A 14,057-nucleotide genomic window follows, 5' to 3' on the forward strand; every position below is an offset into this window, starting at 1 on the left:
TCTTCTCCTATCATCCAGCCTAAGAGACCACAACCTAAACACCCAAGTGATAAGGATGAGAACATTCCTCCTCAATCTTCTCCACTTCCTACTAAGACTAGACGAAATCGTTCTGCACGTGAACGCCGACGAAAGCGTCGTCTTAGAGCTCAAGCAGCTGCTTCTCAAACTTTGCAATCTCCAAAAACACCTTCAACAAGCATTATTCCAGTTTCTCCAAAATCTCCTAAACATAAGATGCATGATGGTCTTGATCTTGTGCGAGTTAAAGATCCTATTTTTATAAATCTTGATGATGATATAGATGAAAATGTTATTCATGATGAAAATGTTACTTCTCTTGCTTCTGATATTGATAACCATTTATCTAACGAATTTTCTAAAGCACTTATCCTAGCTCCTAGACAAGAACAACGTGGCTTGGAACATGAACATAGCCCTTGTTTGGATCTTGTGATAGCTCCATCTGCTATGTTGAATGTTCCTCCTCTAGCATGTTTCCTGCCTTCCCGAAACATTGATCAGCAAGATCGGGGGGTAGATGACGTGCTAGACTAGTTTCATTAGCATAGCAGATTCTCTCCTCCTCTTTTTTGTTACTTCTTCTATATGTTATCCTCATTCTTCTATTTGTTGTCCTTAGTGTTGTCTACTTGAGGATGATGCAAAGCATTGAGATCTCTTTTGGTCTCTCTCATGTTGACTCAAAAGACACGTGTCCCCTTCTTCTAGGTGACCTTCCTTGATTGGGGAATGAAGAACAATTATGCATACATACATATGATATATATACATGAATTATCATACAGCATACTGACCCCGAGGAAAGCGAAGTCACCTCGTGCTTTGTATTTTGTGTCTATTATCCTTGGGTTTATCTCACACTTGGGGGCTAAATCTTTGTGATAACGTGCTCCTTTCCCTTCTCATTTCTTATGTTTATCACTACCTTAAAGCAATCACCCCCATTGAGGCGTGTGCGATCGCTTTAACGTAGGGGGGCATACACCCCGTCTACCCCTTCAGGATACTTGAAAATTTCTTGGCGAACTTAGCTTTGCCTTGAAAATTTTCGTTATTTCTCTTGCATGACTCATAGTGAGAGAACCTTACTACTGACAGTCATAGTTCTCCCTCGTGATCTTCCCTTTTACTTTGTCAATCGAAGTCGTAAGATCCTTAGTCCACTGGGGGCTTGGTGTGTCTTGCCTCCTTGACGTGGTGAAAGTCTTTCAATGTTGTTTCCTTGTACTTTATCGGAAGTATGAGCATACGCTTATACTCCCGCTAAAGTGGGGGCTAAATGTAGCGTCCTAAAATTGCGACACTTGCAATTTTGACTGCATTTCGGTCTTCACGATGGTGACGCAACACCGAACCTGAATGGAGACCCCGAAACTTGTCCACGACATCAAAAACTGCATTTTTCCAGCACCCTACCTGATCCCTCCTTGCACCCTGCTATCCCGGGAGGTGGGACCAGAGCGCCCAGCGCCCTGGTCCCCCAGGACCATGGCGCCCAGCGCCCTGGTCCCTGGCCCTATTTTGGGCCCGGTCTCCTATGGGGCTTCGGGTCTTTATGTTTGCAAATTGGAAAATAACATTTCCTGGTCGGCCTAAGGTCGGGAAAATCAATCTATCAACCCTAATTGGCAAGTATATAAACGGCATTTCCTCTCCCATTTTAAGGAAGATGGAAAAAAGCGTGGAAACGATACTCAAACATTCAAACATTCAAACATTCAAGCATTCAAGCATTCAAGCATTCCTTCAAACAATTGATCATTCTAAGTCTCCATTCAAGGCTAAGTGTTGCATTCAAGACAAGGATTCAACCATTGAAGAGGAGATCACTTACAACATACAACATACAACCTACAACAACATCTACACCTTCGCATGTAAGAATACAAACATTCTTACAACAAGGTACTAGTACTTGTTTTACATTACAATCATTTACATTTACAGCATTTCTCATTTCTTGGATAATTCCAAAACCGGGGTTTGACCTAAGGGCAAACCCCTAATCCCTAACCCCCCAATCGTCTTCACTTTTCTGTGTGTAGGTTGCAGGTACGCGGCTGAAATTGAAGATCTGGAATCCTTGTGCAGAGACGAACAGATCCCCCTTCGTTTCGCGGATTTTTCGGAGGACCGTGTGCACGCCGGGCGCCATCGTCCCATCAACTTTCGCTCAAATTTGCAAGACAGCATCGTCTCGATATTTTACTGCTAATTCCAGGTCCGCAGTTTCATCCTATATTCCTATCTCTGTTTATAAGCGAATCTTTCTTACTTTTCATGCATTCCTAGCTTAATCCTTCTATCTACATTCTTTACAAAAGAGGGTAGCCTTGCTGTCTTAACCCTTGAAACTCATTTAGAATCCAATCTTGCATTGTGTGGGATTGGATCTTGTGGGTTTCAACCCCTCTTTTGAATGTAAAGTCTCCCCTAAGTGAAAACCGTCAATCCTAGTGACCTCCCTTCTCTCTCCCTGGAGTTGGAAGAGGGGAGAGCAACTAGGGTTCGATTTTCCGCTTTACAATATTATATGTGAACTGGGTCCCTTCATGTGTTAGCCTTTCTATCTGTTGGGATAGTCAGTTGACTGTATATCTTCTAGGACATTCCATGATGGCCTCGAAGTCTATGATAGAGTCTTGAACCCAGTTAATGGCTGGTGGGAGGTCTTTGACTACCTCATAATTTTGGGTCTACAGGCAATCTCCATAATCAACTACCTGATCCGAGACCTGGCAGTACTCGAAATCTCTCATTTGCTAAACATTTAACCTTGAGTACTCCTGTCAACGGACCTCAAAGTCATCTAGGCAGTTAGCCCAGTAGTCCTCTATGGATACCTTACCCCTGTAATGCCTGACATAAGCCCTCTTTCCTAGCATAGCGGAGTCGAAATATTTCCTGGGGAGGTGCTCTTGCAAGCAATATGTTGTTGATTCATCAAAGGATTCCTCAGCCTGCACAGAGTTTTTGAAATACACATCATTCTTCCCTATGACCATTGGGAATATGAACCCTGACTCCTCCTTTTCTCTGAGTATGTGCCCTATTGGGTGCACTTGTCTTGCAACTTCAAAAAGGACCATTTTGTCTGATGGGTAACAGGGAATTCAAAATGGTGTTCCCTCGAAGCCAAAAATTTTGATGTAGGAAAAGCGAGGGAACTAAATAAACCACGCTCCGTACTTCCATATCAATGCGGTAGCCTGCTTTGACAGCCTTATGTATAATCCCCCCTGCATCATCCTAACCATGCTCATTGTGAATGCATCATTCACGTGCTCATACTGGCCGATTGCATAAGCAATGTTGTTTTTCTCCCTTTGAGCTACGTTATAATAGTGCAGTTGGGGGTAGCAGTCATACACCTTCGCCTGATTGGGCCCATTCCCAATTTCACCTTGTCGGATCAACCCTGGCAGCTGCTGATGTCTAGCGAACATATAGACCAAGTAGGAGGCTATGGTAAAGTATCTCTTCTCCTCAAGCTCAACCAACTGTGTATGAATGTTGTCGCTGATGATCTAAGCCCAGTCACACTTAGCCTTCCCATTGAAGCCCTTCCCTATGAAATAAAACATCCACTCCTCAAATAGGTTACAGTGGGAAAGCCCCATGACCCAGCTGAGCAGTGTGACCATGTCCCCGTACTCGTAATTGAACTCACTTTTGTACGTCTTTTTGCCAATCCTAGTGCTCGGGGCTCTTCTTACTTTAAACCATTCTTCGTTCACTAGAGTCATGCACTTACTAGGATTCATATCAAAAGTGAGTTGGGCCTCATCTATGGTCATTGTGGTGTCGCCCTCCGGAAGCAGGATGTCAAATGCCTCTCCGATAGCCTCAGGAGTGAAATCAGCCATTACCATTCCTTTTACTACCACCATTCTGGTTTCCGGCTGATAATGCTTTGCGGCCTCGACCAAAAGTTCATAATTTTGTATTGCTGGTGGGAAACCAGCAACCTATGCAATGCCGCTTTCTACCATCCGCTTGGGCTTTCCATACGCATTTGGAGCATATACTCTTATCTCTGAAGTTCTGGATGTCTATATGCCCGAGGTCTGTATCCCCAACATTATCCCAATTGCTCTGGGCCCGTGACTCCTCGATCACCCCTTGCTACTGATATTTCATTTTTTCAAGCTTGTGGGGAATGTCAGCTCTGGAAGTCTATGATGCCCTTGGTGCAGCAGGTGCCTTAGAAGACTCTGCCACCTGATTCTGCATTTATCCTACACACCTGGACATGAATTACAAGGTGACTTTGATGTGAAAACACGAGTTAGCAATGCTAGAAGACGACGTTAGTGATAAAATTGACGATGAGCGAGATAATTTGAAACTTGAAAGCATGTTTAAAACAGGATATTCAAATTATGCGTTTTAGGTTGCGATCTGGATATTTGAAAATCAGTTGGTTTTTTGGTAGTTGTTGTTCTTGAAGCAGATTTTTGAAATGTTGCTCCTGATTCGAGATACTTGAAAAAATTTCTATGGTTCAGGTTCATCATTCAAGTTTTTATCTTTGATTGAGCGTTTGAATGATTTGATCATGTGTTTTGAAAGATGGGCGTATGTTCTCAATTTTGGACCAAATTTTTGAGTTTGCCTAAGTCTGAAGATTTTTGGCTAGATGACCAATTTTGACAGCTTATGGTTGTGTTGATGTTTGCTCTGGTTTAATCTTCAAGATTTTACACAATGCAGTTACATACTAACCCTAGGCAAAGAGGAAAAAAAATATGATTCTTTTGCAAAGTTTCAATCATCTTAAGGGGAAATTTCGAACTTACCTGGCAGCCGCAAAATGGTTCACTTGATGCAGAGCTTTATACTCCTGGATGGAGTAAAATTTCGGCCTTTCAAACCAAATTGCGATGTGTAATTCGTCAAGCACTTGTGCCAAGGAGAAACTCTTCTAATTCCTTTCAGGATTTTGAACTGGCTTGATTTTAACCACAGGCCTTTCTTCCTTGCCGTCGGATTTGAAATTTCATGGCCCTCTCGCAATTACAAAGTCTATGCCAGTATGCCTATTACTTGGGTAGTAGAAAGTTCGGCCACAAGTTCAGCCCTTTTCAGCAAAAATGCACAAACTCTCCTCTTGCAAAATCAATAAAACCACCGAACTTTATCTCTCATCCCTTTGCCAAGGAGAAATTTCACGATTTGCAGAAGGATACATGATTTTTGCTATGAATGACTCGCCCGTGAATTACCTCCCCCTTGGGCAAAACTCAAGCTATTGAGGGTAATTACGCGACCTTGTTTTTGCATTATATCTCCTTTGTATCTAACTTTGGGCCAAAGGGCGGAGATGTGCGATTTTGATTTAAAGTGACTCCTGATAAACCAACGTTTTAAATGTTTTTCAGCTCAATGAACCTATATTGCGCAATTTCGGCATTGTTGTGGCCTTTGCGCGAGCTGGAACTTTTAAATGTTTTTCGGCATTTTTAGCTCATCGTGCGAACATGTCTCTTTTCCTCATTTTCAGCCTAAATGGTCATTTCGCACGAATTTGAACCTTTGAAGTTTTTGACAAATTTCGGCCTACTTAGGCCTTTTGCGCGATTTTAAGTTTTGGCTCTCCTAACAACTCGGGCTAAAAGGCCAAATTGCAAGATTTCAAACTCTTTCCCCCTTTTTGTGTGACTTAAACATTTTGTCTCTTTTCGGTTGTGCGATGTTTTTTAACATTTTATACCTTTTCGGCCTTTTAGGCCGATTTGCACGAATTTGAATCCTTTTCTCGTTTTCGGCCTATTGGGCAACTTGTGTGATTTGTCTTCTAATTTCGGTTGATTGGCCAAATCGCGTGACTTGGAGCTCCCTAAGTTTTTCAGCCTTTGAGGTTATAATGCGCGATTTAGACATTCTTAAGCTTTTTGGCCAAATGGGCGACTTTGCACGAATTGTCCTCCACCTCACTTTCGGCCTATGAAGGCGAAATGTGAGACTAACTTATAAGTGAAATGCTCATTCTTTGGAATTTCGGGCAATTTGAGTGAAATGCAAGATGTTTGTGAATGCCCTCTAAGTCAAATTTCGGGTGTTTAGACCAAAATGCAAGATGTTTATAAGTGGGAATGTCTTGCTAGACTATCAAAATTCGCACATTTTAATTACTTTGTGCGATACTGTTTTTAAGCTCAAACGCCTAACTTCATCCACTTCGTTTAAAGGACGCGAACTCCATTTGACGTTTTACACATCCTTGTTTAAAACTTTGCTCTTTTTACTTAAAAAGTGTGATTTTGTTTAAGTGAAAATGCCCTATTAACCAAAATTCGGCCAAATTGGGCACTTCGAGAGATTTTAACTTCATGCCTATTGCCTTTTCTTCAACAATTTCGGGCAAAATGGGTTAAATGTGAGATCTTTTGATTTTCCTTGAGTATCAGGCTTCAAACTTGTTGATGATCAATCTTGGATTTAACAACATCTTGGGACGTCACCTCAGGCCCTTCCTCACTCAGGTAGCCAACTTTCTTATCAACTCAAAACCCTCTAAAAAGCTTGGCAATCTGACATAAATGCAACATCTTGTTTCTCCCCTTCAAGATTTAAACCCTCTAGAATTTAAGACATTTGATCGGTTTACAATTCTAGGTTAACTAGATTTCAGATTGGATCACCTTCTCAGAGCTCAAACTCTTCGCAGTTGCGACTTCCCTGCTCAACTCAAAATTTCACTCAAGACCTCAACGAGGTAACAAGACAAAAAAGGGGGGGGGACCCTGTCGATGACGGGAGTGTGTGCAAGGCACAACAAGTGGCTATCTATATCCCACATCGTTATTATATAAGGCCTTCTACAAGTCCCTTTACATGTGCCACATTTCTATCTGCCTTTGCATTGCAATTACAGTTCATGTAGCATCCCTGATTACAATGATTTGCTGGATTCTGAACCTGAAACTGATTTGCAGGACCATCCTGAGTGAGGTGTCTATCCCAATTATTTACAAGTTACGCAATATAATGAATTTGACTTTACCAGTGCAATTTTCAGTTCTACAGGTAGCGCTGCTGCAGTCCTTTCCACCTAAGCCTTAGGGCAGTCATTCTGATCATGGCCTTCCCTTGAACAATGTGTGCACCATATCTCCTAAGCCTTCTTCCCTTCTCCTTTTGCCAAAAATTCATTTTGTATTTTTAGTTTTTCTACCGCTATTTGTAATTTTCCAAGAGTCTCCTTTGTTTCATCCTTTTGGGGTTTGTGCCAAGGTTGTACTTCGATGCAATATGCCATTGTTATCAGATGTGTATAAGAATCAAATAACCTTCCATCTAGTGCTATTCTTATGTCCCTTTGTAGTCCAGATATAGACTATTCAATCTTTTGCCTTCCAAATAATGGTTCCTCTAATTTGCAGAAGACTTCTTTGAATCTTTTATCATAAGCCTTCACCAATTCATCTTTTCTTTGTATCAAGTCCCCCATTTTACTCACACTCTCCATAGGGATATCTAGAGTGTCAAAGTTTGTTAAGAAATCCTACTTTACTTCGTCCCAACTTTTCTCATGTTTTGGATAAGTTTTTTTATACCAATCTCATAAAATCCTTTTGCAATGACGATACCAAATCTAACAACTTTTGTTTGTCTTCCTCAATGTCCTTTCTCTCCCAAAGTGATTCCAACAAGAATACATGTTCTGCAGCCTCGATAGTATCTTTGTTGAAGATGACTCCATTTTACTTGATTTCCTTTCTGTTTTAGGTTTGCGAATGGGTGTATTCTTCTCTTTTTCCTTCTTTACACTTTCTACTATACGGGGCTTTTGTTCTCTATCCTTGTCTCTTGCCAAATTTATGTCAAAGTACTCTTTTCCAAGTATTTCTTCCCAACCAAATTTTTATTTTCTCTTTTGCTTCTTTGTTTTATGGTATCTCTCCTACCGAAATCCTTCAACTCTTGTACAGCTTAGGGGATGGGTCCTAGTCCGAGGGTTGTGACTCTTCAAACCATCTCTTCATCTTTTTATTTGTTAATGGCATTTCATTTGTTAATGATTGTAATTCTTCCCCCAAACTAATCTTAATTTTCTCTTCTTTTTCTATTTCCTCTCTTTTTAATTTTCGTATACTTTTATTGACTCCTAAATAGCAATGTTCCACCAGCGTTGGGGATGCGGAGACGGGTTTCCGGGATGGTGGCAGGTTGGTGGTGCTGATAAAGTTATACATATACAAAAAATAGTTTTGAAAAGATGTGTGATAGTATAACAGTATAAGAATTACATTTCAAATGAAACTATAGGAAATTTGAAATTCTAAATCTAAATACCAAGATTTCTTCAATGCTAATTGCTAAATAAAATTTGACAAATGAAATTGTCAAATTGGAAATTTCTATTATGTCGAAAACGGAAAATATGAATATCTGATGCCATTGCAAAGTCTATAAAGATGATTACATTATTCATCATTACAATGAGTGGCAATAGCATTACAAAAGAGTCAAAGACAAAATGCCAAAATGTAAATGACAAAGCTCAAAATGTAGTGAATAGAGGCCTCTAATCATCTACGAACTCCTCCTCAGTGGAACTACTGGACTCCTAAAGATCCTCAAGCTCAAAAAAATCGGTCTTTCAAAATGAGAGTGAAATCAACAAATAAAATGGTTTTGTGTTGTTTTGGGGGAAGGGGTGGGGCCCACGTCAAATTAGAGTTACCCCAAAAAATGTCACTTTTTTTTTTTTTTTTTTTTTTAATTTTTACGTTTGACGTGGGGCGACCGGAGACGTTTAGGCGTCTACCGCACCTTAAGAAATGCTTTCGCGTCTCCCAAGGAGATGTGGAGACGTCTCCATGTCTCCTTGGGAGACGCAAAGACGTTTCCCCATCTCCAAAGGAGCTCCGTTGGTGATGGCAGGACGTCGGGAGACATCGCATCCCCGTCCCCCCATCCCAAAAACGTCCCCGTCTCCGAGACACAACCCAAAACGGGGGTAAACGTGTCCACATGGAACACTGCTAAATAGTCTTGTTGGATGGATAGGACCTTCATCAGAATCTTCAAGAATTCATGAAATTTGTCATCCAACTTTACAATTAGATTAGACAAATCCGGCATGATTTCAAGACTTTAAAGAGTTGTGATAGGGTTGTTGTATCTATTCTCCTAAAATCCCCTAACAACAAAAACTTCTAGATTCTCCATAGTCATTCATGTTCTTCTCTAAACTACTTATTATTTGTCCTACCTTTTCCCAACAAGATTATGATTTCTATAGGATCTTCCAATCAATTTCAATTTTTTATTTTCCTCTCTTTGGTAGCACCCACCTTGGTGTGCTCAACAACACCCTCAATGGCATGCTCAATTCTCATCTTCTCCACACAATTTTCCTTCTTCTGCGGTGTCAATCAACCCTTTGAACCTTGTAAACTTGTCTGTACATTGTGGAGCAATGAAACTATCAGACTCTACGAACACCTTCGGCTTAGCTATATCCCAAAAGAAGATTTTCCCTTGTAGAGCTAGCTCAATTCTTGACAAGAATGTCAAGCAATGCAATTCATCATGTTTTGTAGCCTCATGGATTCTACATTGTCCTGGCACTGCAAATTTTGATGAGCTATGTGGGTGTAGTTGGGCATTCAAAGTCCACCATCGTAGGGAAATATCAACATGTTGATCATCTTGGCGACGTAGTTGCCCATCCATTGAAAATAATTTCTTTTTGAATTTTGGATTTTTTTTAATTTTTCACTTTTTGGGAATTGTTTGAAATAAGAGAGATCTAGTAAAAATCTCAAATTTGACTTGAAACTCAACTAGTTCCAGCCTACGATTGCATTGAACTACCTCTTTCCTTGGCAAGTCTGGTTGATAGTCTAGCAATGACCTTCCTCTTGTGATAACTTTGTCGAGCATTGAGGATCACTCTCCACCAATCTTCCACTGGATTCACCTATTCAAGAGTTCGCTTTCATCCCCTCCCTCTAGCACCAATTATGTTGATGTTTTTTTATGCACTTCATACTCAAAATAAAATACCAAGGTATCTTATCCTCTCTTGAACAAAATCTCCTCTCATGCTAAACTTCGTGATCATACGAGGTGACTACAAGGTTCTGAATCTCAAGTATTGGTGTGTGGATAAGCTCAACGGTTTGATGTGATATTGCTGGAATCACAAGGGGGACTTACGTTTGTACTTGAACTCTTGCTTGAATGTAGCTGGAACTTGAGATCTAATTGACTTGAAATAAAGATAAAAAGGATGAGGGTTTAGAAAGCTAGTCTAATCCTAGGAATGTAAGAGACTATGAATGATTTAGTGAAACTCTACTAGACTTTGTTTTGCTATGCAAAGAACAACTCCACAAAGTTAGTGTGATCTTCTAAGTTAAACGTATGATGATCAAATCACCAACAACAATATAGACACCATCAATGTGATGCATATATCAATGGGTAAGTAGCAATCGAAGTTGAGCTTGTATAAAGAGTTCAATTGACCATGCAAAGTATTTGGAATCAGCAAAATACTAAAATGAACATGCGAATTTCACCATTAATCATCCATAATAGTTTCCATCCGTCTAATCAAAACATGAAAATAAATGAGAATTAGAGACCATGCAAATGTTGAATCAACACATGAAATTCACCATATCTTCAATGAAAATAATATGCTTCTTGCAACAAATTCTTGGCAACAATCTCCTTTTCTCCTACTCTACTCTACCTACTATCTAACTATTGTCTGCTCCTGAACTATTAACCTTTGCAAATGAGGAAGTGGAGCCTTATATAGTGCTCTCAATACAATTGAATCACTAGGATCAAATCCAAAGCAATGGCCATCAAAAGATAGAAACCCTAATTAGGGTTTGTTACACCCATTACATAGCATTTAATGCTTCACCAATGACAAAATTACAATGAATTGGACACATTCTTCCTTGACTAATGAGGTTAGGTACATCGAACTTTGTGCCTCCACGTGTGGTTGTTACCCTTCTTGTTGGATGAGTCAAGTGCATTTAATCTAGACGCCCTGACTCGGAATGATGTGATTGGGTTGGCCATAACTAGGCACCACCTCAACTTCCTCCTCTTGTACCTCCTCACAAGTGTTTGTGATAGGGCAATATCTCTTGATACACAACAATTCCAAGCGTCTGAGGTGATGATGGTGGGAGATATTCCCAAATTGCATCATCTTTGGTGATTAGGTCTTCTAGCTTTGATTAACTCTTCGAGAACTATCTCCTTCATCATTCTCTTTCTCTTGCATGGAAACTTCCGATGTCTTGAACTTGTTTTTGCATCGCTCTCCGTCTTGAATCTCCTCCTTGGATTGCCTCCTTATCCTGACAAGTTTTCTTGGATTCCCAAAGGAAATTCAAGATAGTCATATGTTCTTTCCTTTATGTTGATCTCTACACTTGCCTTGTAGCGCCTTTCCTTTGATGCCTCCTCTCTGTCATGATTCCTTCATGCTATCAATACAATGCTGAGAAAAGGTATTGTTGTACTTGAGAAAACAACTCGAGGCAAAGCAAAGATGATAACATGACTTAGATATTGTCCATTTGAGATTCTTGAAGTGAGTACTAATGCTTTCAGATTAGACCTACTTGCATAGATAAAGTAATATTCAATCATTATTGTGAACTTATGTCCCTTTGAGACTTGCAATGAAACGAGAAAAGAGGGCTTTTGTTTCCTTCTACTGAAACCTTTGCTCCTAACAATTAAGCATGTCGAACAAGGATGTTTTGCAGAAAAAGTTGAGAACGCCAAGGGGAAGGGGGCTAGGAAATTTGCATATAATTTTGGGAATAAAATTGCCAAATAGAGACTAAGGGGCATTCAAAGGAGAAGGTGGAGGATTTTTTCCTGATCACTTGGAAACTAAAAGCCTCCTGATTGGTGAGTTGTCAAATTGGAACAAAATGGTTAGCAAACTAACCTAACTAAAATATTCCTCTCATTTACTACTCAAACCAACTAAATTTCCCACTTTAAGCACAGCATACATTCCTATTTAATAAATTTCAGTCAATTATGAAGTATAAAAGTTGCACATGGCTCTGCAGAGGTCGAAGACAGTTCTTCTGTGATCCAAACACTTTGTTTTGAATTATAGTTACAGTATCCAAGAAAACAACAGAATTAGGATAGTTTGTCAATTGAAAAAACATCATATGCGATAGGATGGTGATTTCATTTGTATCATAATAGTTAAACTTGTTACATAGCAACTTTTCCCATGCAAAGGTGGTTTTGCCTACAAGTGGCAGTTCTACCAACCAATGGCAGTTTTGCCCACAAGTGGTGGCTCTGCCTACAAGCAGAGGGTATGGTAGTTTTGTCCAAGATAAATAATCATAAAGATTAATGGTTGCAAATAATATATCTCCCAGTTCTTTGGATGTTGCGATTTTTTTATCTAAGATTTACTTGATATATTGGTATAAATTCCTCCCCAGAGTATTTGATTTTCATTTAGTTAGTTCTTCTTGGTTGACTGTCTAGTTCTTCTTGGTTGACTGTCCAAGCGAAAGAGCAAGAGAGATTGGCGAAGAAGATTGTGCAGTGAACCCTGAGCTTTGAAGAGATTCGGCAAAGGTTTCTTGCATGATCCGGTTGGAGACTAAAAGGTATTTTTCTAAGTTCAAAAAATTTCTTTGTTTATAACCTAAAATTTGACAATAGCAACTGTTGCCCATATGATGGAATTGATTATATGTTACATTGATGTTTTGTCATTGATATCAACACTAGCTGTTATGGTTGTTTATCGGCTTCCGGTAGAAGGATGGGATTGGGAAGATTATAAGTAGATTGTCACCAGTATGATTTGGATGATGGAATAAGTTTGTATGGATGGTTCATATGCTTCTAAAGTATGTTTCAGTCAGTTGGTATTGACTTGATGATTGGATGATATCTTATGTTCTAGTAAGCCTACTTTATAGGTCCGGTAAGGGTTTCACCGGCAGAGCTTTATTGAAGATCTTTGATGAATTGCATAAGTGGTGTAGAGTTTCAGTCAGTTGGTATTGACTTGATGATTGGATGATACCTTATGTTCTAGTAAGCCTACTTTATAGGTCCGGTAAGGGTTTCACCGGCATATGTAAGATCTCATTGTAGATCATGGGCAAGGAGCGAATAATGTAATAATCATTTGTGCAGAGGATTTCGTCAATCATAGGTAGTAGAGTTGGGTTTATGTAAGAGTTTTTAGACCTCCGGTATATCTCCCAGTTCTTTGGATGTTGCGATTTTTTTATCTAAGATTTACTTGATATATTGGTATAAATTCCTCCCTAAAGTATTGTAGATTTACTAGTAATGGCAATTGGCATACTTGAAGATCTGAAGAAGGCAAAGTTTGTAAATTGCAAAAGAGATAGTAGCAAATGAAGGCAAGGCCTTACTCTTTTGGGGTTTTCCCTACACTGGGTTTCTCTACAATAAATAATCTATGTTTTTCTCTGCTTCATGTATGTTCTTACAATCCTTCCTTATTTCCTCATGCGTACACCTCTCTACTTTAGTTCTTAACATTTTACCAACTCATTTCTAAAGCACAATGGGATGCTTTCTAAACACATCTAAAAGAGAATAGCAAACATATCAAGTGATTAATTGGAAGTGTAAATATTTGTGTTGGTGAATAAGTGATGAAATTTCTATACCATATATCAGGTGTTTACATTTTCATTTTTAGTTTCAAAATATAATTCACAATTTTTAGACATGAAAAATCTCAAAAGGAAGAATCTGCAATGTCAATTTTGAATATCCAAAAAAATGAATTATACTATTTTGAGCTTGTATAAATTTTGTTGCAAGTTGCTTCATTACCTGGAACAACTGGTAGGAATTCTTTATTGGATAACCAAGGAGGATTTCTACCCAGACTTCCAGATTTCCTGGTTATGGCAGATGTCTCATTTCTTTGTCTTGAACCAGTTATTTCAACGGACCCGCATTCTTGTTCTGAAGCCTTTCAATAAGAATACAATCACTTCAAAATATTATTAACAGAGAAA

The 14,057-nt window shown here is 39.3% G+C and overlaps 1 protein-coding gene across 2 annotated transcripts in view; it reads right to left on the reverse strand.

Moving 5' to 3' along the window:
• Positions 1–14,057, reverse strand: part of LOC131055574 (uncharacterized) — a 119,564-nt gene that overhangs the window by 38,923 nt on the left and 66,584 nt on the right. For both annotated transcript variants that reach the window (XM_057990040.2, XM_057990041.2), the window contains exon 8: positions 13,870–14,011. In XM_057990040.2, the coding sequence (XP_057846023.1) occupies positions 13,870–14,011 (142 nt within the window). The remainder of the gene's footprint in view (positions 1–13,869; positions 14,012–14,057) is intronic.

This window comes from Cryptomeria japonica, chromosome 10 (genome assembly GCF_030272615.1).
Source record: "Cryptomeria japonica chromosome 10, Sugi_1.0, whole genome shotgun sequence".
Classification (NCBI taxonomy): Eukaryota; Viridiplantae; Streptophyta; class Pinopsida; order Cupressales; family Cupressaceae; genus Cryptomeria; species Cryptomeria japonica.